Source organism: Zonotrichia leucophrys, chromosome 1, assembly GCF_028769735.1.
Source record: "Zonotrichia leucophrys gambelii isolate GWCS_2022_RI chromosome 1, RI_Zleu_2.0, whole genome shotgun sequence".
Classification (NCBI taxonomy): Eukaryota; Metazoa; Chordata; class Aves; order Passeriformes; family Passerellidae; genus Zonotrichia; species Zonotrichia leucophrys.
In genome coordinates this window covers 89,859,177-89,878,675 of record NC_088169.1, presented here as the reverse complement: position 1 = coordinate 89,878,675, position 19,499 = coordinate 89,859,177, and the positions used below count along the sequence as shown (strand labels likewise).

General features: G+C 37.1%; 1 protein-coding gene across 1 annotated transcript in view; it reads left to right on the top strand.

Moving 5' to 3' along the window:
• Nucleotides 1-1,673: 1,673 nt before the first annotated feature.
• CFAP44 (cilia and flagella associated protein 44) overlaps nt 1,674-19,499 on the top strand; it is a 37,101-nt gene continuing 19,275 nt past the window's right edge. Inside the window, exons 1-15 of the mRNA XM_064721835.1 lie at nt 1,674-1,740; nt 3,409-3,580; nt 4,588-4,750; nt 5,745-5,847; nt 6,164-6,380; nt 7,794-7,908; nt 8,423-8,587; nt 9,657-9,812; nt 10,444-10,491; nt 11,278-11,377; nt 12,600-12,694; nt 14,348-14,554; nt 15,489-15,599; nt 17,226-17,378; nt 19,118-19,336. Coding sequence (XP_064577905.1) covers nt 1,698-1,740; nt 3,409-3,580; nt 4,588-4,750; nt 5,745-5,847; nt 6,164-6,380; nt 7,794-7,908; nt 8,423-8,587; nt 9,657-9,812; nt 10,444-10,491; nt 11,278-11,377; nt 12,600-12,694; nt 14,348-14,554; nt 15,489-15,599; nt 17,226-17,378; nt 19,118-19,336 — 2,067 coding nt within the window. The 5' untranslated portion in view covers nt 1,674-1,697. The remainder of the gene's footprint in view (nt 1,741-3,408; nt 3,581-4,587; nt 4,751-5,744; nt 5,848-6,163; nt 6,381-7,793; nt 7,909-8,422; nt 8,588-9,656; nt 9,813-10,443; nt 10,492-11,277; nt 11,378-12,599; nt 12,695-14,347; nt 14,555-15,488; nt 15,600-17,225; nt 17,379-19,117; nt 19,337-19,499) is intronic.

Sequence of the window (19,499 nt, the reverse complement as noted above, 5' to 3'; positions counted from 1 at the left end):
TCATATCCTCTTTCAGCCTAAAGCATTTTCCAGATAGGAATTAATTTATAATGAAAACTATGATAGTCTTAATTTTTAGAAGATAAAAGATTGCTAATTAGTTACAATAATTTGAAATTTTATAGCTCTTTTCTCTGTGGATATCAAAACACTTTGCTAAGATGGGTAAGTATTATTATCTAATTTTTCACAGGAGATAACTGAGACAGCCAGAGGTGAAATGGCTGATACAAACTGTGCACATTATTATTGGGTTTGGAATTAGAATTCAGGTCTCTGAACACTCCACTATCTATTTATGCAAATAGTCTATAACTATTTCTTCAACTTCAGTGATATCAGTTATGTTACCCCATTAAAAACTCATGAATTTCATTTAAATATATTGAGATGTATTGCAATTGTTTTCTTTTCATTTGTTTTCTAAATGTAAAACTTTCTGCTTGTCTGTTTTCAAGTTTTTCTCACCACTCCTAAAGGATAAAATCTCATTCATAATTCTTGTGTGAAATTATGCAGGAAAGTCAAATTATGGAAGACACTCAGGACTCTTGGATGAAGATTGGCCATAGAACAAGAATGACATATCTGAAATATTTCTTTGTCCTCTTTGTCCTTCTCATGGGTGGCATTTTGTTAAGACACTTTGCATTTCCTAAAATGTTGGGAAAGCCTGAAATTCCTCAAAATATTTTTTCCACATGGATTCTGACCTAGAGCTTGGAACAGGAAATGCATTTTTAGGGACTTCTTAGTGGTATCAAATCATGATTACAAATGAAGAGGGATTTGCTTGCATCCTGCTCATATTTCTTATTCTGAGTATTCATGTTTGTTTATATACAACTTCTGAATTTTCTGATTTTGGATAGTTTTTTTCATGCTATAATATTGATGCAAAGTTGCTCCAATGTGCATTTTGAGGTGTTTCATTTGAAAATGGAGAACACATATGAAATCAAAAGGCAGAATAAATTTAAAGTAAGAGCAATGCTTATGCTTTCTTTGCTTCTTTTTGAGACTTTTGTAAAAATGGTCAATGTGTGTGGTTTTTATATGACAAATGTGGACCTTTTCCACTTCAGAGGAAAATAGTAACTAGTGAAAAATGTAGCACCTTGAAAAAGATGATCTGAAAGATAAAAATCATATGGGGGAGGGGTGTTATTAAATTGTTTAATTTAAAAAAATGGTGCTAACTTTTAGATTTGTTTTCTATTATCATAAAATGCTTTGAAGAAAGTGCTTTTTTTTCTCAAAGATTCATCTCTCTTGCTTTTCCATTCAAGATATTATGTGATCTCAGAATGTCTATCTCCAGATATTTTTGTGAAGTCCACCACAAAGGTGAAGGAATAGCCTTGTTGTCTCAAAAGCAGATCTCATCCCAGTGTATTAAAGAGAACCTCAACACATTTAAATCATGTCAGTTCCCACCATTACTCAGTGTTTAGATGAAAGTCTTGCTGCAGCAATTTATTCAGATCCTGGAGTCCTAAAACCTCAGCCAATGAATTCACTCTACTAAATAGGACATATCTTTAGGTTATCCATATTTGTGTACAGGCAGAAGACAAATAGCATCTTTGGGAATCTCAAAGCATTTGAGAGGAAATGAGAATGGTCTAAATGGCAAATAAAAGCAACAATACTAAAGGTTTGTCTTTGCCAGGGAGAGAGAACATCCACCTTTTCCAATGGAGCAGGAACCAGCAGAAAATGCAGAGGCAGAACCCAGTGGTGAGCATTTCCCTGTTATGTCCTGATTTCAGTACTGAACCTACAGTAACTTCTGGTTTCTTCCACCATTCTTCCACCACCCCTTTCTTACTTCAACTCCAGTTCCTGCTCTTGGTGTTGCCAAATTTTATTTTCACTCTGGTCATAGTGATGTTCTGGACCAAGCCGTGTGCCTGCTGTTCCTGCTGTGCCTCAGCTCTTGAATTCCCGTCCCTGAAAATTTTTGCTGCTTAGACCTGTCTCTGTAGCTAATACTGAAATCAGGTTTTTAACTCCACCAGACTCTTTCAGTCAGAGGCCAGTATTTTTCTTTTTAACATATTTTTCATCTTGAAATCACTGTCCAGTGTCTATTTCAATTGTCCTGCATGTCATCTAACACACTAGATCCAGGTAGCATGAATAACAAATCCACTTTGGAAGGATTTTTTGATGCATTGCTGCATTACTTTTGGCATTTGTTTGATCTTCCTCTTACACCTTTTTTCTGTTATAGGATGTTTGTTTCTTTCCTTCCCCAAAGTTTTAAATTACTGGTTTTTGGAAGTAAACTTCTCCTGACACTTAGTGCTAAGCATCAGGAAGTCTGTTGTTGGACAGAGGAGGTTCTTTTACTACTACAGAACTAAATATTTATTTAATATGGCATGTTTGAGCAAATTAGTCAAAAGAATTCATACCTAAGAGAGTGATACCAATTATACTTTGCAAAAGAAAACAAAACTAGTGTTTCGAGTGAATCACCAACTGCAGAGGAACAGGAGGAAGAAGGGGAGCAAGTGGAATTGGACATTGAGAGCATTGCTGAGGGTGTTCACTGAGGAGGTGGTGGTACAAACATAAAACCCCCTGTACTTTCTAGTTTTCATTGTTTTTACAGTTATTATTAGGAACAGCCTAACAACCTCAGACTGTATTCATTTACAGTGATTGAGTATTTCTGCTCCCTGTCAGTTGGCTTAACTTTGCTCCTTGCCTGGCTGGTCTCTGCCCCCTTTGCTTGTTTCTCATGGCCCACCTAGGAGAGAAAACAGTCAGGATAGCATGCAATGCTTACAAAATAGATTTAACCTGAGATAACCAATTGGAGACTTCTTTTAGCAAGTGCTTATGACTAGTTGGAAGTGAAGTTGACAGTAATTGTGCATTGCAATCCAGTGAGGAGCTACACTGGGTCACACATTGGCAGTTTGCTTTCTTGAGGACAATGGTGTCTTCTGGTGGTCCATTATAAGTGTTTTTAATAATTGTTTTGTGTAACAATGTGCATTCAATAGCTACGGAAAACAGACACTTTAAAATTTGTTTGGTTTCTAAAGTGGAGACCTAAATATCAAACAAACCTCAACTGAACTGCTTTAGTAAGCATTAAAGTTTTAAAACCAGTATTTTTCAAACAAATTTTTTTTTGTTTAAATTCTTCAGTTTTGAATATTTACAGTGAAGTTTTTAAAAGCCTGAGGGAGTGTTTGTTGCAGAGTGTTCCAGAACAAGTAGTTGCTAAGACATGGAACCCTTGTTTTGAGCTATGAAGTATTGATTGCTTTATCAAAGGGGGTAAAGAGTTGTGGCTCCTTCCCTTTTTATGGTCAGGTGCAAATATCAGAAACTAACCCAAAACATATGGTGAATATGAATTTCTGTTATGTTCTCACTTCTGAGGTGCAGAAGCCAAATTGGACAAACAAGATAATACTCAAGTATCTTCAAAACCAGAAAAAAGTCCTGCGGAGGTAAAAAAGAAAATAAAGGAAAACTTCTTCTACACGTATGAAGATGTATATTCAGGACCATATGTCACTAATGACACTGAGATATCCACCGACCTTCTTGTTTTTAAGTATCCTTTCTGTTGAGCTTGGGCGAATTCAAAGCTAATGATATTTAATATACCTTCTCAAAATTGTATTGGTCAAATTTGGAGTAGCCTATGTGGCATTAGTGGGATACCTTTGGTTGAGACACAGGTAAAAATCCTGGCCAGTTATGGTCCTGGGTGAATTTAATCTTAAGTATTGTCTTGACCTCATAAAGATTTCTTACTGAGCATAGTGCTTCCTGTCATAAGTACTCCTGTAGAACTAGATCATGGAGAAGCTAATGTGTGCAGGCACAAGGCTGGCATAAGAATACATCCTGCAAAGCTCTCCCTTTCTCTGTAGCCACACCGGTGTTCCCCAGGAAGCTGAGGGGAAAGCAGAAGAGCTCCTGTATACCTCATAAAGGAGAAGTGGGGAAAGAACCAGGTAGATTTGTGTTCTGGTGCTTGGGAGATCTAAACTCATAGAATGAAGGAAGTGGTGCCCATCAGTTAAGAGCTACAATAAGCCGTTTGGTAGGTATGGTCAAGTAGGGTAGGATATGATGTGACTTTTTGTATATGCTGGTGGTTTTCTCTGCAGACACAGTTCAGTTGGTATTGAAGACTGCTATTCCCTTTTTTACATCTGCCTGTAAACAAGAAGTGAGTTTGAAAACTCGCTTGATCTTTGTATAACAGTTCCTGGTAATCTGATGCACATCTTTTACATTTCATTTGAAAAGAGAACACAGATAAAATATGAATTTTTTACAGCCCCAAATGATCAGAAGCAAGAGGTGTACCCGTAGTGGAGATGAAAAGGTGGGATATGAACTTCAGAAAGCCTTCACTTGTGCCTTCCTTTCAGTTATAGAGTCAAGATATATTTTACTCTCACTGTATACTGAAGAAAATTATCTCCTGCCATCAGGCTTAGTCACTAGTTTCAGTATTCCCATTTCAGTTTCAGTTAAAGCATTTCTATCCACTTAGTAAACTGTCTAGAAAACCAGTGTCTGATCTTTTCCTTATTGGACGGTTCCCAGACATTCTTTTGGATATGACTGTACCAGACCTGTAAACCTGATGGTAATGGATAGAGATACTGTAGGTTATGTGGCAGGCAACCAGGTGATCCTCCAGAACCTGGGAACTAAGCATCAGAAACACATCCGGAGCAGCTGTGGCAGTGGCATTGGGTTTATCACAGTATGGCTTTTGCTTCTTGTTTAAGAACATTAGTCACTTCCTAGGGAGAAAATGTTTGCTTGGTTGTGGTTGCCAGGTATGGGAGACTTCTACAGTTGCACTTTAATATACATAAGAAAGTATATGGTATTGATTAAAGGAATGTGTGGAGGATCATGCCACATGGGCTTCTCATCCCATCTATATAAGTGGCAGAGAACAAGTATCTGCACACATTAGTCCCAGGCTCAGCTCCCTAAAAGGACTAACAAGTCCAGCTGGGATTATTTTACATTCTTATTTAAATCTTTTGGCTCATAGCAATTCTTTTATTTTTTCAACACTTCATTGGTCCTAATTAAAACTGATACTAATATAGAGTCCTACTTGCAATTAAAATTTAGAAAATCAAGCTCCCACACAAATTAAGAGAAAAAGTATCTGGTTTCACTCTAATATCAAAAGCTTGAAGTATCAAGTTCTGTCTCTGAAGTACCTTACCATGTGAAAGCTCTGCTATCTCTGTTTTATTGCACATGAGCAAGGCTTTCAGACTATCAGCTTCAGACTGGTAGTCCTGCTTCATCATAAGCAGCCTTTTCTGGGGAATCAGTGTACATATTAAGACCTTCAGAGTAGTGTCATTCAGGATAGCTCTTCTGCAGCTGTCTGCTGAAGTAGATGGCTGCTGATACAAATGCTGCTATGGAAAGATTAGCTAGTGGGTTGAGTGAGGTAGGAATCGTAAAAGGATGCATCACAAAGTACATTGTTTCACCATTTGTGATGATTCCACAGTATATGTGGGATATACCATTTTGTGTGCATAGTGGCTTCATTCTGATATTGAGCAATAGATTGACAGTTGTTCAGAATAAACACACAGAAAAATGCAATCTAGTATTTATGGCAGTATGTTTTGACTAATGAGTGGGTGAATACAATAACTCAGTAACTATCAGGATAAAGACAAAGGTGTTATTACAGCATGCAACAAGACTTCTGCTTTTTCAAGGCACACCCTAGTAAGGAGTACTTTGCAGTAGGAGAAAAAGGAAAGAAGCCAAACATTGTCATCTACACATATCCTTCGGTGAGGCCCTACAGAATACTGAAAGGTAGTGTAAAATGTTCTATTTTTGTTTTATACAGATGGACTAGTGTTGAAAGATCCCAGCAGATGGAGTAGTGGATCACTTTTAGTTTAGGAGGAAATAGAATCTTCTGGTCCTTCACAGCAAAAATATAAAACATTGGTTTCAAGTTTTTATTGCATGGGAAGAAACTTCTATTTGATAGAGATAGCCAACCTAAAGCCATTACCTATTGAATAAAAAATAATTTCAGTGAATGTTGAGCTCCTTCTGAGTAGATTTTTGTGTTGTTTCTACCTCTTTCCTGTGCATGTGTTTTGGGTCTTGTACATTTCTTTAGGTGGAACAGAGGTAGCTTATGTTTTTGGTGATTTCAACCGTACTGGCTCTTTGCTGGCCAGTGTTGGGAGCAGCCCTGACTACATGTTGACCATCTGGGACTGGACACAAGAGGAGACTCTGTTGAGGTCAAAAGCTTTTGCACAGGATGTTTACAAGGTCATGTTTTCTGCTGAGAATGAAGAGCATCTGACTACAGGTGGATCAGGACACATCAAGTAGGTTTGCTGTTTAGGATTAATACATAACACCTCTGCAGTCATAATACATAGTAGAAGACTAACAAGAATGTATCATTAGCAATCGTACCAATGAGGAATGCTATTTTACCTGGCCCTTACAATTACAAAAATGAGGATTTTCAAATTCTTCAGCCAGTCAAACAAGTCTTTCAATATCTTTGCTGTCCAAATAGGATGATGCTTGATGTTAAATGTCAGTACCTCTGGCTCCATTCTTCAAATTTCAACAAGCATTGGGAAGTAATGAAAAATTCTTATGTATGCATGTCTTCTAGCTGGTAACATAGGATATTTACTGTATTTACCTTCTGTGCCTTCTGGGCTTTCTGTCTTTGATTTTTGAGCTCATCTGTTCCTTGGACAGCCATTGGAGCTGGTTGCCAAGTCATGGATCAGAAGCCCTCTGATCACACCAAAAGCCTACAAAAGATGTTTCCATACATTCCCCTCCCTGCTTAGTTCATGGCTCCTTTTATAAAACAGGGTCAAACACCCAACGACTTTAAACTTTCTTTCTGTGTTCTGTGCTTAGCCAGTACTCAAATGTTAACCCAGCAGAATCTTATGCTATGAGTGGGATTCTGTTGTAATAAAAATGATATCTTTAAAATTATAATGCATCTTAAGTTTCTTTGAATTTTAATGGGGAAATCAGATAAAAATCTGAGATTTGCTTTATAGTTTGGTTGCAAGGTGGGTCTGAAATAGCAAAATATTTATTTAGACACAGAACAAGTGTAATTTAGAAATCTGACTAAACAAAATTCCTTATAAACTTTCTTTTGAGTTGAAATACTACAAATAACCTCTGACATAGCTTTTATTACATGATAAACATGACCTTTCACCCAAACGTGGACTCAAATTACAATTTCCAACAGTCATCTTAAAAGTAATGTCTCCTGCACACACAGAAGACACTAATATTTAGGATAAAACCTTCGGCTCAGTGAGATTTTATAGTAGAGTTTAATTCCACAAGAGGACTTGGATGACATTTAATGAAGTCCTTAGTGCCTTGGGTTTACAAAACTGAGCATCATACACCCCACAGCAAAGATAAAATAGATATTCCTAAGTATGTGTATGAGTTGTAGCCAGAAAGATGTAGATGTGGATTTTACACTTCTTAATTTTTAATAGTAGTTTAATCTTTATTCTGCTTATTCCAAATCCTTTTCCTAGCTTTTTCATAGGAGTGGGATAGGGAAATGTTTGTGTAGATGTAAAGCTTTATGTAATTTTCAAAAAAAAACCTCCAAGTTCTCCTGCAAAAAGGAGTAATGCATGAGCAAGGCATGCCTGGTAAGAGTACTGCAATGTCTAAGAGCGATTGAACAGTGTTTAGGAAATCTTGTATCAGTGGGGGGTGTTTTTTTCTGTACTCAGGTTCTGGAAGATGGCTCTCACATTAACTGGTCTCAAGTTGCAAGGAGCTTTGGGCAGGTTTGGGAAAACAGCAGTGTCTGACATTGTAGGTTTTGTGGAGCTGCCTGATGGGAAGGTAAGTGAGAAAAAGTGACCAAATGCAAAAATATTATGTACCCTTTTAGGCTTTGGTATAAAGTCTGCTTTGTAAGTTAGAGAGTTACTATTTGCTTAAAAATGTTTTTAATCAGGCCCGTGATGCACTGTTCTGAGAAGAAAATATTGCCATCAATTTGCCCAGAATCCCAGTCTTGCTTTGTAATAATTGGAAAATAGTTAGTATTGTAATTCCCAGAAAAAAGATCTGGGTTGGCTTAGGGCAGAGTGTCTTCTAATGTGAAAACATTAGTGTACAGAAATACAAAGAGACTGTTGGTCCCAATCTTCACCAATTTCAGTGCATGCAAATTATGTCACATTGCTAAAAAGTTGAACCTCCTCACCCTTTACATCTTCTCTTGCAAATGTCTGTACTTTGCCACTGCTTTGATGCTTTCATGGAAGGAAGACACAAATGTTAATTGGGTTCTTGCCTACTTCTGCACAATTACATGCAGGTGCTTACATACTTATCTTCATTTGCATTGAAGGTTGTCTCAGGAACTGAGTGGGGCAATTTGCTGCTTTGGGAAGGTGGCCTCATTAAAGTAGAGCTCTGTCAAGCTGGACACAAGCCTTGTCACGAGGGCCCTATCAGCCAGTTAATTTTTGATGAAGGAGACCTTTACTCTGTTGGAAAAGATGGTGTCATTCGGGTGAGTTTTTCTTTTGCTCTGCCTTTAGGTGTGCACATGTATGGTCAGCAGGTAAATATGTATTTCCTTTACCAGATTTTTGGAGGATAGTTTATTTCCAAAAATTATATGGTATAACAAAGAAAATAAGAGCACATCTCCATAGTATATGTATTTGAACTGGATAGCATGGCATGCAGTTTTCCTTGTTAATTAGTAATAAATAAATCAGCTTTTACTTTAGTAAATCAAAACAATCTTCAGTGGTTTTCTAACAGCTTTGTTCCTGACTACATTCTAACATTGTATAACTTCCAGGCCTATTAACATGTGGTGTTATCTAAAAGATAAAAAACAAGCTACAGGAATATTTGAAATTAATTTTCTGCATGTTTAAAAGCTCAGATTATGAATGTTAAAATAACACAGAAATTAACTAGCATCTCAAAGATACATGTCCTAAAATGGTGGAAAATTAAAGAAAAAGCATCCTGAAGTTAACAAATAATTCTGTAAATTAAGGTCAAAATGTTTTCCTTATGCATCACACCACTTTCTGATCTCACCTGTCAATGATCAAGAATTTTGCAATCTTATTTCCCTGCTCTTTAAGGGAGAACATGATATGTCTTCTGCTGATGTGTGGAATGGCCAACATAATCAATGCTATACTGACCTATAGACAGGGGAGGGTTACAAACACTGTTGTTGTTGTTGTATTTTATAGGTTGGTGTTTTCCCTTAGGAAAATTCACGTGATTATAAGCGTGCTAACTGATGTGGTGTCCTTATCGTACAGAGCAGAACATGGAAGGGTTAGACTTCCCATTACTTTGTGCTGCTTCAGTATGAGCCATGCTGAGTGCCCACAGATACCATTTATTCTGCATAGTTCTGAACTTGCCATGTACAGCTCTGCTAGTGTCAGGGCTCAATTGAAGCTCCAGTCACTGTTCTAGTTATGTTCAAAGCAGCGATTTTACTTTCTTAAAATTTTGATTTTCCGTATTTATTGTGTATGAAAATCACCTGGTCTTATAAAAAAAGCTTTTTTATTTTTTCTTTTTTTAATGCTTCCAATGCCATGAAGATGTGGAACTTTGAGATAGTAGATACTGCTGATCCTGTGGATGACACAGGGTTAGTGGAGATGGAGCCTATGAATGAACTTTGGCTTGGCAAGAATGTCAGCCTGAATTTCATTACAAAAATTCATGACCAGGGACAGTCCTTCTGGTTTGCTCAGGTAAGACACACTCAGGTACATGCATCTCTGTGGAGAAACACAAAACGAGGAACATGCTGCAAAATGAGGAACATGCTGGTAAGTAATAGTAGAAGTCTATTACAAATCAGAGTGTTTCTTTTTAGTAGAATTCAGTCTTCTAGATATATAGAAAATAATCTTCTTATCTACCTACCTACCGACAGGTTTATTGTTTTTGTGGTTTTTTTTAACACAGAAACAGGCTTCCTAGAGAGGTTGTTTAAGTTCCAAGCCTGTCAATGTTTAAGAGGCATATATAGAGGACTTTAATAATATAGTTTAAATTTTTGTCAGGCCTGAAGTGATCAGGCAATTGGACGAGATGATCCTTGCAGGTCCCTTCCAATTGAATTATGTTACGTTATGCTGTGCTGTGTTTTTAGTGTATAGTAATGTGTGAGACTGGCATAAGAATAGGAGAATGCCAAAAGGTATTGTCAAGTTCTATTACCTTAAAGTGATGAATGGGAATCTTAAGACTAACATAATTGCATTTAGTAATTTTTGTTTCACAGTGATAATCATTAAGGACTTTTTAAGAAGTCACCATGTGCACTTTTATTTCCAAATTGAGTCTGAAAATATTCAATTAATGTGTTTTTTTCTTCAGGATACAAGTGGATCAATATGGAAGCTGGATTTGACTTTTTCAAATATGGTAATTTTGGTTTTTATTTCTTCTGATTTCTTCAGTTCATTTGCAATAGGAACCATGTCCTATGACATCCTGTAACTATAGTGGTTCCATCAGGAATGAAATTTGTGTTTTGTGAAGTTGTATGGTAGAAACTTGTGGCATTGAAACAGATATTTTATTTCCTAAAGTTTTCAAACATAATTGATTGTAATGATTGTGCAGGATGGTATGGAGGAATTTGATTTTTGATTCCTGAAATTTCAGCTGCCAAATTCAAGTTACTTTAAAGGAGATTAATTCTGTAAACTGGTAATGAAAGCTGCATGGATGCAGGAAATGAGTTCAAGGAGTGTTGTTATTTTCTCTATAGACAGGTGTTAGAACTAATCCTTACTGTAGTCTTTAAATGAAAGAGAGAACTAGAAAAAAATAAGAAGAAGATGAAACACATTTGAAGGGTTTTATCCTACTAGTAACTAGTGTTACTGCTGGAGATGTTTTTCATGGAGAAATAGATGACAGAGGTGAAAAAGTGGCATTTAATTTTTGCTCTGGAACATAATAAAGTTAATAGGAACAATCCCTTGTGGGGAATAGAATTCTAATGTGAAAAGTAAAATATGTTCCAAGAATTTTACGGTAAAAAAAAACACATACTATACAAACTAATTATATTTAATGTAAAAAAAAATGTTGCAAAGTCTGTAATGTCTTGGATGATTAAATTATTTCCCAGGCAGCATAAGCTCAAACTGGTGAGCACAAGTGTAAAATGCAGCATAATTTCTCTTCTGTTTTGCACCGCAGAGCCATGACCCAGAGCGTGTGTGTACCTTCCACTCTGGGGGGATTGAGGCCATCGGTGTGTCTCCCTTTACATGCCTGATGGCCACCACAGCTCTTGACCGTGAGTGCACTGTTCCTTTCCTCTCATGCCACTGCCATTATTGGTTTTGAAGGGCAATGATGCTTGGTTTGGAGCTACTGTGTTTTGGTTTTGTGCTTTTGCTATTGCAAAGTCACTTTCCATCCAGTTGTTATTCCTGGGATCAGTTCTTTAATAGTTAAGCCAAACCATGAATGTTTTGAAACAATACTTTAAGACTCCTTCATCCTAAAAACCTGGGACTGTGGCAATGGAAGTTTTTAATGAGAAACTTCGTGAATTGTTTGTTCTGAAGGAATGGCTGGAAAGGTGAGGCATCTGGTTTGAGTAACAGTACTTGTATTCAGTGCTGGGGTTTAATAAGTTTTGGGATTTTTATATTGTAAGGAATTACATGCACCTGCAGCATTGTGTAAGCCATTGCAAATATTAATGTTTGTGCCTTTCTTAGAAAATGCAATACCTATTATGCTCTCATGAACAGATAACAAGCAATTACAGACATATTCACTTAACTTGTATAGAGGTTGCTGTTCAGGCCTCTCAATGTTAGCTTTATTGTGCTTTGAAAGAAGAACTACTGGCCAGAACACTAAAATGTCATTTACACTGTTCAGAAAACATTACAAGGTCTTTTAATTAAATTCTTGTCAGTACTGTCTTGTAATTCATCTGCATTGTGCAATGCAGATATTCTTCTAGCCTGAGGACTAACTCCTACCAGTTGAGCAAACTATGTTTCACATAAATGCTAGTTGGAAGGGAATTTTATGCAATCAGTATGTGTGCCTATGAATCTGGTTATTTTCCCTCTAATGAAATCAGATCTTTTGTGGACAATCTCCTATGTTTTCTTCCCTAGGCAGTTCTAAATAGTAGCCTATCATATTTTCCTATGTTGTCAGTACAGATTTTCCGTAGAGTATGCCACAATTCTGTGCTCACTTGAAAATTACATGTAGATTGTCTGCCTGGGACTTCTTATTACAACCCTCAGCCTCAAAAATTCTTGGTTCTGTATAAGTTGAAGAGTGAAGAAATCATGTATTTTGTTCATGAGCACCATGTTAGCTATGGTGCTCTGTAACCATCAGTCATCTTTCATGCCGACATTTTGTTACTCAAAAGAGAGAACATACATTTAATCCAGATTTTAATTCAAATAAATAGACATTTCTCCATAAATCCTAACATGTAAGTGACATTGCAAGAAATAAAATCTTACTGTCTCCTTTCCACACAGGGACAGTGCGCATCTATGATTTCAGCAGCAACAGCCAACTGAGCGTAATCAAGTTTAAACAGGGAGGAACAGCGCTGGCATGGGCACCGTCTATTGTGAGTATTTCCTAGCCTGTTAAGCAAAAATTCATCAAGGAGCCTATGAGCCTGCCAGCATCCAGGAAGCTGCTCAGCAAACAAGACATTAGAGCTCACTTGTTAGGACATGGTGAAATTCACTGCAGCAGGATAGATAAGTTTGTGGGGTAGTATGTTTGTATACAGTATGGGAACAGTTTAACTTTACTATGGGTTTTCAGGTATCCTACTTTGTGCCTTCCTAAAATTTTAAAATCAGATTTCTGTGTGCAGTATGGGAAGTAGTCTGAGTTTTTAGACTAACAGCTTCTATTTAACCCACACAGAGCAAATGTCAATTAACATGAGTTAGTTAACACATTTTGAAATGACACCCAGACAAATCACAAACATTTGGAGATAAATCATTAAAAACTGTTGCCAGAACTGATCATTTGTGGAATGTGGAGTCTATCACTTGTAGGCATATTTGCTAATTTTAATTAAAGTAGTGTCTAGTCATGTTCTTGAGAAAACATAGCAGCCTAGTGGATTAATAACAAGCAAATTTAGGAGGCAAATAATTACTTGAATGTTCAAAGTGAGGGTTCCACTGGGAGAGTGCCTTCATTTTATAAAAGTTATTATTTTATAAAAATATAATTCTGGTCATGCAGGCTTTCAGAGATGCTGTTAAGTGGTTACCTGTACCTTCATGAGGTAAGATGTCTGCCACAATAAATTGTACAGCATCACAAAACTGACTCGGTTCAGTTTTATGAAAGTTATTACTTGACACAATCTGAAAAACAAAAGGCACTTAGTCTATCCAGCTGCATTTAAAATTGCATTAGGTACTTGGTCGCAATTTAAAGAGTGCAAATGTATTTTAAAATCTCTGCTATTAATCTAAGAAAACTTAGTCCAACATACTTTGAAGCATCTGTATACCATAATCTCCTCATAGCCAAGCTAGCAGTGTCTTTGTTAGATAAGTGAATAGTGACAAGTCAGCTCATAATCGCCTTCAAAACATTACCACATATGCCAAAATATCAGCTAAATCCACAAGTCCAGCTATATCCAGCTAAAACACAGGCCTGTCTCTGCTAAGCTTTATCACAGTTGAAGCCTCTCTTAATTGTTAGCAATTGGCTTACCTACAGCACTTACAGTAAGGACTCCTCCTCCTTTCCATCTCAAGTGGCATTCCTTGTTGACTGCTGTACTTTCTATGGACTCAGCCAGACCCAAGCCTGTTCCCTGACCTCTTAAAAAATCATACTTACCTTTGGTGCCCCATATTATATTCAGGGAAACATAATTCTTTGGTTTGAGTTTCAGCTCTTTTGCTTAAGAAGCTACTGATATATCTTTATGTCAGTATGAATTACCTCTTCCTCTGACATTACAACCACATCCTCATTAACATCTTCAGTTTCAGTGACATGTTATCACTAAAAAAAACCAAAACACAATCCAACCCAAAAATAGGCCCCAGTCCTCTCTCTTCCTTTGTGATATCATATTAGAGATGATAAATGACATTTCCCATGTATGCAATATTCTTTGTGCTTTAGCAACACTTCCACATAAGGTGAGTTTAAAGGTAAACAACAGAGCATAATATGGATTATTCTTTGAAGCTCTCAGATGTACACTGTACTTTTTTTTTCTTTGTTTCACTTAAAGGTAAGTCCTGAGGGAGGTCTAATTGCTGTGGGGTTTGAAGATGGTGTTGTCCGCATGATTGAAGTTTATGATCCCACACTGCTGCCCGGTCATGAAGGACAGGCCAATGAGATTGCAGAGATAAATCTGAAACAAGTTTTCAAACCTCATGCTGCTGCAGTCACAGCCCTGGCATATGAACCAAAGGGATATGTGTTTGCCACAGGGGTATGTATCATGCAGTTTGGTTGGTTTTATTAAGCCACAAATGTAGAGCCTTTAAAAGGAGATAAGGTACAAGTTTGTTTACTGACAATGCAGTTTTACTTCTGTTGCTGCTGTTGATTGCTTGCTGTAGTTCTCTGTGCAGGGAGAAGGATCTGTTTGCACTCACACCTGTTTTTCTGAAGGAAAGCAACCATGCAATTCACACAATTCATTTTGTGAATTAGTGGACTGTTTAGTGTGAATTCTGTAATTCCCTTTGAAAATGGATTTGGTTCATTTGGTTCAGGAATTAGTTTACTAGGATCTTGGAATTAGTAAAAGCAAGTCCGTTGGTACACCACATTGGCAGCAATCCAGCTGCTGCCCAGCGCTGCTTGGCCTTGCCACAGGGTCGGTCAGTCAGTCAGTCAGTCATTATGCCTGGTAGTCTTTGAGATGGTTTCCAGTTAATGTGGTGTCTCTTTTTAAAAGCTTGTCCTTAGCCATGATCAGTTTGCATTTGCACTTACACGTTCCTTAAGCTGAATTCCCATGCATTTAATTTAATGTAGGATTTAAGGTAAAATGAATCATATTGTGTGCCAGTTTTTGAACTTGTTATCTGGGGAAATCAGCTTGTGCTGCCTTATCTGAAAAATCAGGCCTGAGCCTGAGATTTAAAGGAGCTCATGGGGCAATGGATAGAATGCACATGGCAGGTGATGCCAAAGGAGGCCATTAAGAGATATGGGTGCAACATGTTTCTTGGAACAGTGTGGGCAGGGTTTTTATTTCCTCCCAGTAATCATCATGGAAATCCAGTCCTAAATGTCCCCTGTTTAAACACAAAAAAATGGAAGTGTGTGCCTATGTCATAAAGTACTTAGAGTCTTTTGAATTTTTGGTCAGTGATGATTCAGTCATCATCTTTGCTTGTTTGTTTGTTTTTCCTCAGAGTAAAGATAAAACAGTTTTCTTTTTTGCTGTTAAGAATGAATACAGGCCTATTGGATTCATCTGTGTCCCTGGGCCTGTACAGGCATTACAGTGGTCTCCACCTTCTCATGTGAGTAATGCATATTTGTTTTCTTTCCTTCCCAGCAGTGTTAACATATAATTTTAAAAAGAATTTTCAGTCAAAATAGATGAAGATCCATGACTCTAGTCATGTCCTCTATAGACAATACAAATAATGTTTTGTTCCTTTGTTCTTCATGCTGCTTCAACATGACAAAAGGTTCTGTATAGCTAAATCTCTGGTTTGGTCACTATGGACATATTTTGGGTTTTGGATAATGCAAACTACAAGGTTTTGGTATGCTTTTTGAGCCCTTGACTTGAAGAAACAATCTTATTCCTTAGCTTTTGGAAGAACTGATTCTCTTTGACAAAGAAGTTATTTGGGCATTACCGTCTGTGACTCTTGCCCCTATTAAAACAGGCTTTTGAAAAGCTTTTTGACATTAAGAAAGATTTTGGGTGCTTCTTGAAATTCACATTCTGTGTTTGAAATGTGTCAGGACATACCAATGTAGGTTTTTGCTAATATTTAAAAGTGTTCTAGGGTTAGGGTAACATTTGAAATTTTATTTGGTCCAGTAACCTTATTTAGAGGAGAGACTATTAATTATATTTAAATTCTAGCAAGATACATTTTGCAGGTGCATAGTGGCAAAGTGTGGTTATTTCCACTTCTAAAAGCTGGCAAAATAAGTCTTGTTGGTATGAATTCTATGTTACTGCAGAAACAACAGATCTTGATCTGACAGTTGCATTTTGAGTCTTTTCCTTAAAGACAAGGTACTTCTCCTTACTAAAAAAAGCACCCATTGTGTCTTGGGTGTTAGATTCTGCCTGAGTAAGTTTCTCTACTAGTATCTGGCCTCCATTGCTAGACAAGAACATTTGCTTAACACAGTGCCAGCATCTGAGTGTCACACCTCTTCTTTTTTTTGGTTTGTTTTAAAGAAGCACTGGTTATTTAAATACATTACATTTAATGAAGGCATTTTTAAACTGAGATCCTATAGACACAGGAACCATATCATTCCTTGTTAGGGTTTCCATAGCAACTCTAAAATGTCCTCTTTGCACATTTTTAATGATAGGTCAGATAAAAAAAGCCTCTCTCTATTCTCCAGATAGTTTATGAAAATTGAAACTAAATACAGACTTTTCTTTTAAAAACTCAAAACACTGAATAATTATTACCTTCACCTCACCTATTCTTCCTAACTTCCCATTTTAAAGGACTTGTGAGGTGCCAACAAAAAACAAACTGTAAGGTAAGTAGCATTTGGCAAGACTTTGAGCCAAGTCTTGATGATATAAAGGATTTATTAGTATGGAAATATAAGAAATTATCAACCAAAAACCTACTAAGTCATGGGTCAAATCCATCTTTTAATTTAACCAAATTTCCAAAAGATCATCATACTGCTTTCAAGCTAAGCAGTGTCAGAATTTCAGCTGGTTTGGACACAGCAAGTATTTCCTCAATTCCTTAGCTTTGCCTAGCATAAAAGAAGCTCACTGACTTCTGATGTCCATTTAAAAGTGTACATAGAAATAAGAGCATGGTAAGTGTGGCTGGAGTTTGGCTTTATGCCTATGCATCTGCCTAACCAACTTTTCTTCCCGTTTGTCTCGATTCCATTTATACATCTGCCCCATTCTTTGTGTTTTTGTACAGGACAAGAGCACGCTGCTCATCCTTTGTGAGAATGGCTTTGCTGTCCAGGTTCCTGCCCCTCACCATGGGAAGCAGTATACAGGGACCACCTATCACATAGTAGACCTGCCAACACAGTACTTCCATTTTTATAGTGTTAAATCCCAAATCAAGGTAAAAAACTCTCCTGTGGCAGAATTTCATCTTCTTCATTGTGCCAGGTGACCAAACTACACAGAAGAGTTTCTAGTCCCTGTATGTCATCACAGGGTTTTTGCTAAGCTCCTTGAAAAGGAATGGCAGGTGAAAGCCATTTGTGGCTTGAAATTACAAGTTGTTTTTGGTTTATTCAAACCTACATGACACTGAAAGCATGATGTGAATTTTGATTATAATTAGAAGACAGCATTAGAGAAAGGGAAAGGTAGTGCATTAGTTCTCAAAATATTTTAATTTTGGTAATTTTGACAAAAAGCACTGTTTCTTGTGGCTGATATTCACCCTATAGGAAATTTCTTTCAACAGTTATTAAACTGCCAGGTAGTCACCTTGAAGCAAATATGAAACATCCCTTTTTATTTTTAAGCAGTGTTTCTGGCTTTTGAAAAATCTTTTACGTTTAAAGGTGTGCATTTAATTTCTGAATGGTACTTAGTATTTAAAAAGATTGTGTGGGGCCAAAGGAAAAGAGTTATGTCAAGTCACAGCTACAGTTGGTTTTGTGAAACTAAAAAACAAGCTGATGTTAGACTCAGAAGGAGAACTCCAGTGAGCAGGCTCTCAGTTCCATACTTAATCCATTATCAACAGCCTCTGTCGTTCTGTTGTTAACCTGTGATTTCTCTGCCTTGTCTGTTAACTGCTCCTATATTACCGAATGTCAGGCAAAGCTTCATTCTGTGTTATAATTTGGAGGAAGTCAGCATGCAGGAGCAAGATCTCTAGATGCTTTTTCACAGCAATACCTATAAGAATGATCACAAAGCATGCATGAGAAAGGAAAGATTAAAATAATATGTATTGAGTTTTGTTGGTTTTCTTGTTTGTTTGTTTTTTGATTGATTTTCTTTTTGTTTTTTAGTCAAATTAGAAGAATAATATTGAGAAACAATCACTAAAAATAAAAAATGTTTCTACAGAGAGAAAGAATATTAATGGCTCTCTTTTTACTTTGGAATTAGATAAATAATTAATAAGTTACAAAAAGGATGTTCTAATGCAAGGAAAGATTTCTCCCAGTAAGGGTGGTGATAAAGAAAGTAATTTTTATTATTCCTATCCCTAGAACAGGAGATTTTTTAAAAGGTGTACTAGACAAAGATCAGCTGATAATATTTAAGGGCTTGCTGGTTCAGCTATCTAATGTCTTCTTAGGAAGCTATTGTTTTAGAGAATGGTATTTGTTTATGCTATAGCATGCTTGGATGGAAGAGAATTCTGAAGGTTTGATAAATCTTTCCTTCATTGTTCACAATTTAAGTCAATTACAGCTTCTCTCTTTTGCTCCATACCAATGATGCACTAGAACTTATTCGAGTTCAGCTTTCCAGTTCTTTTCTTTCTCCAAGGCAGGCAGGGGACAAGACTTAGGATTTCTGCAGGAGTAAGCATAGTGGTGAAGATTTGGAATAATCTCTCTGAAGAAATGTTGAAATCTACTTGTCATTCAAAATTATTTCTGTCTCAAAAGAGCAAGAGTAGATACTTCAGAGGAGGGAAAGGGGGGAATTTCACTGGCGAGTCCCATGAAGTCTGGTTGATCTCTGCTAAGTTGACTGGAAAGAGATTTCTGTAGATATTTTGTATGTATAATGCCAGGACCACCTTGGATTTCATGTATGAGACTCCTTCAGTCAGTGATGTGTGGAGTGCCTTGGTTTCATGTCTTGGTGTTTCTCTGCTTGTTGTAATAGCTGAAAGACGAGATTGCTCGGAGAGAGAAAGAAAAAGAAGAGAAGGAGAAGGCAAGGCTTGAATGGATAAAGCAGCAAAAGGAGCTGGGACTTGAGGTAGAAGAAACTAAAGAGGAAGAAGCTGAAGAGGAGCCATTGCCACCTGTCTACATACCAGAGGAGCCCAGTCCCATCCTCTGTGGCTTTTATTCAGCACCCGGAAAATTTTGGCTTTCCTTGGTAAATCAGTTTTTACTTCATATTGATTGGGTTGCATGATGTGACATCCTTTCCCTTTGAAACCTGTCATCCCTAGGACATCCAATTCCTTTCATCCTTGACTGGTTTCACTGGTTGTTGTGAAGTATACCAGTAGTGTCACTCTGATTCAGATTGTTTGGTT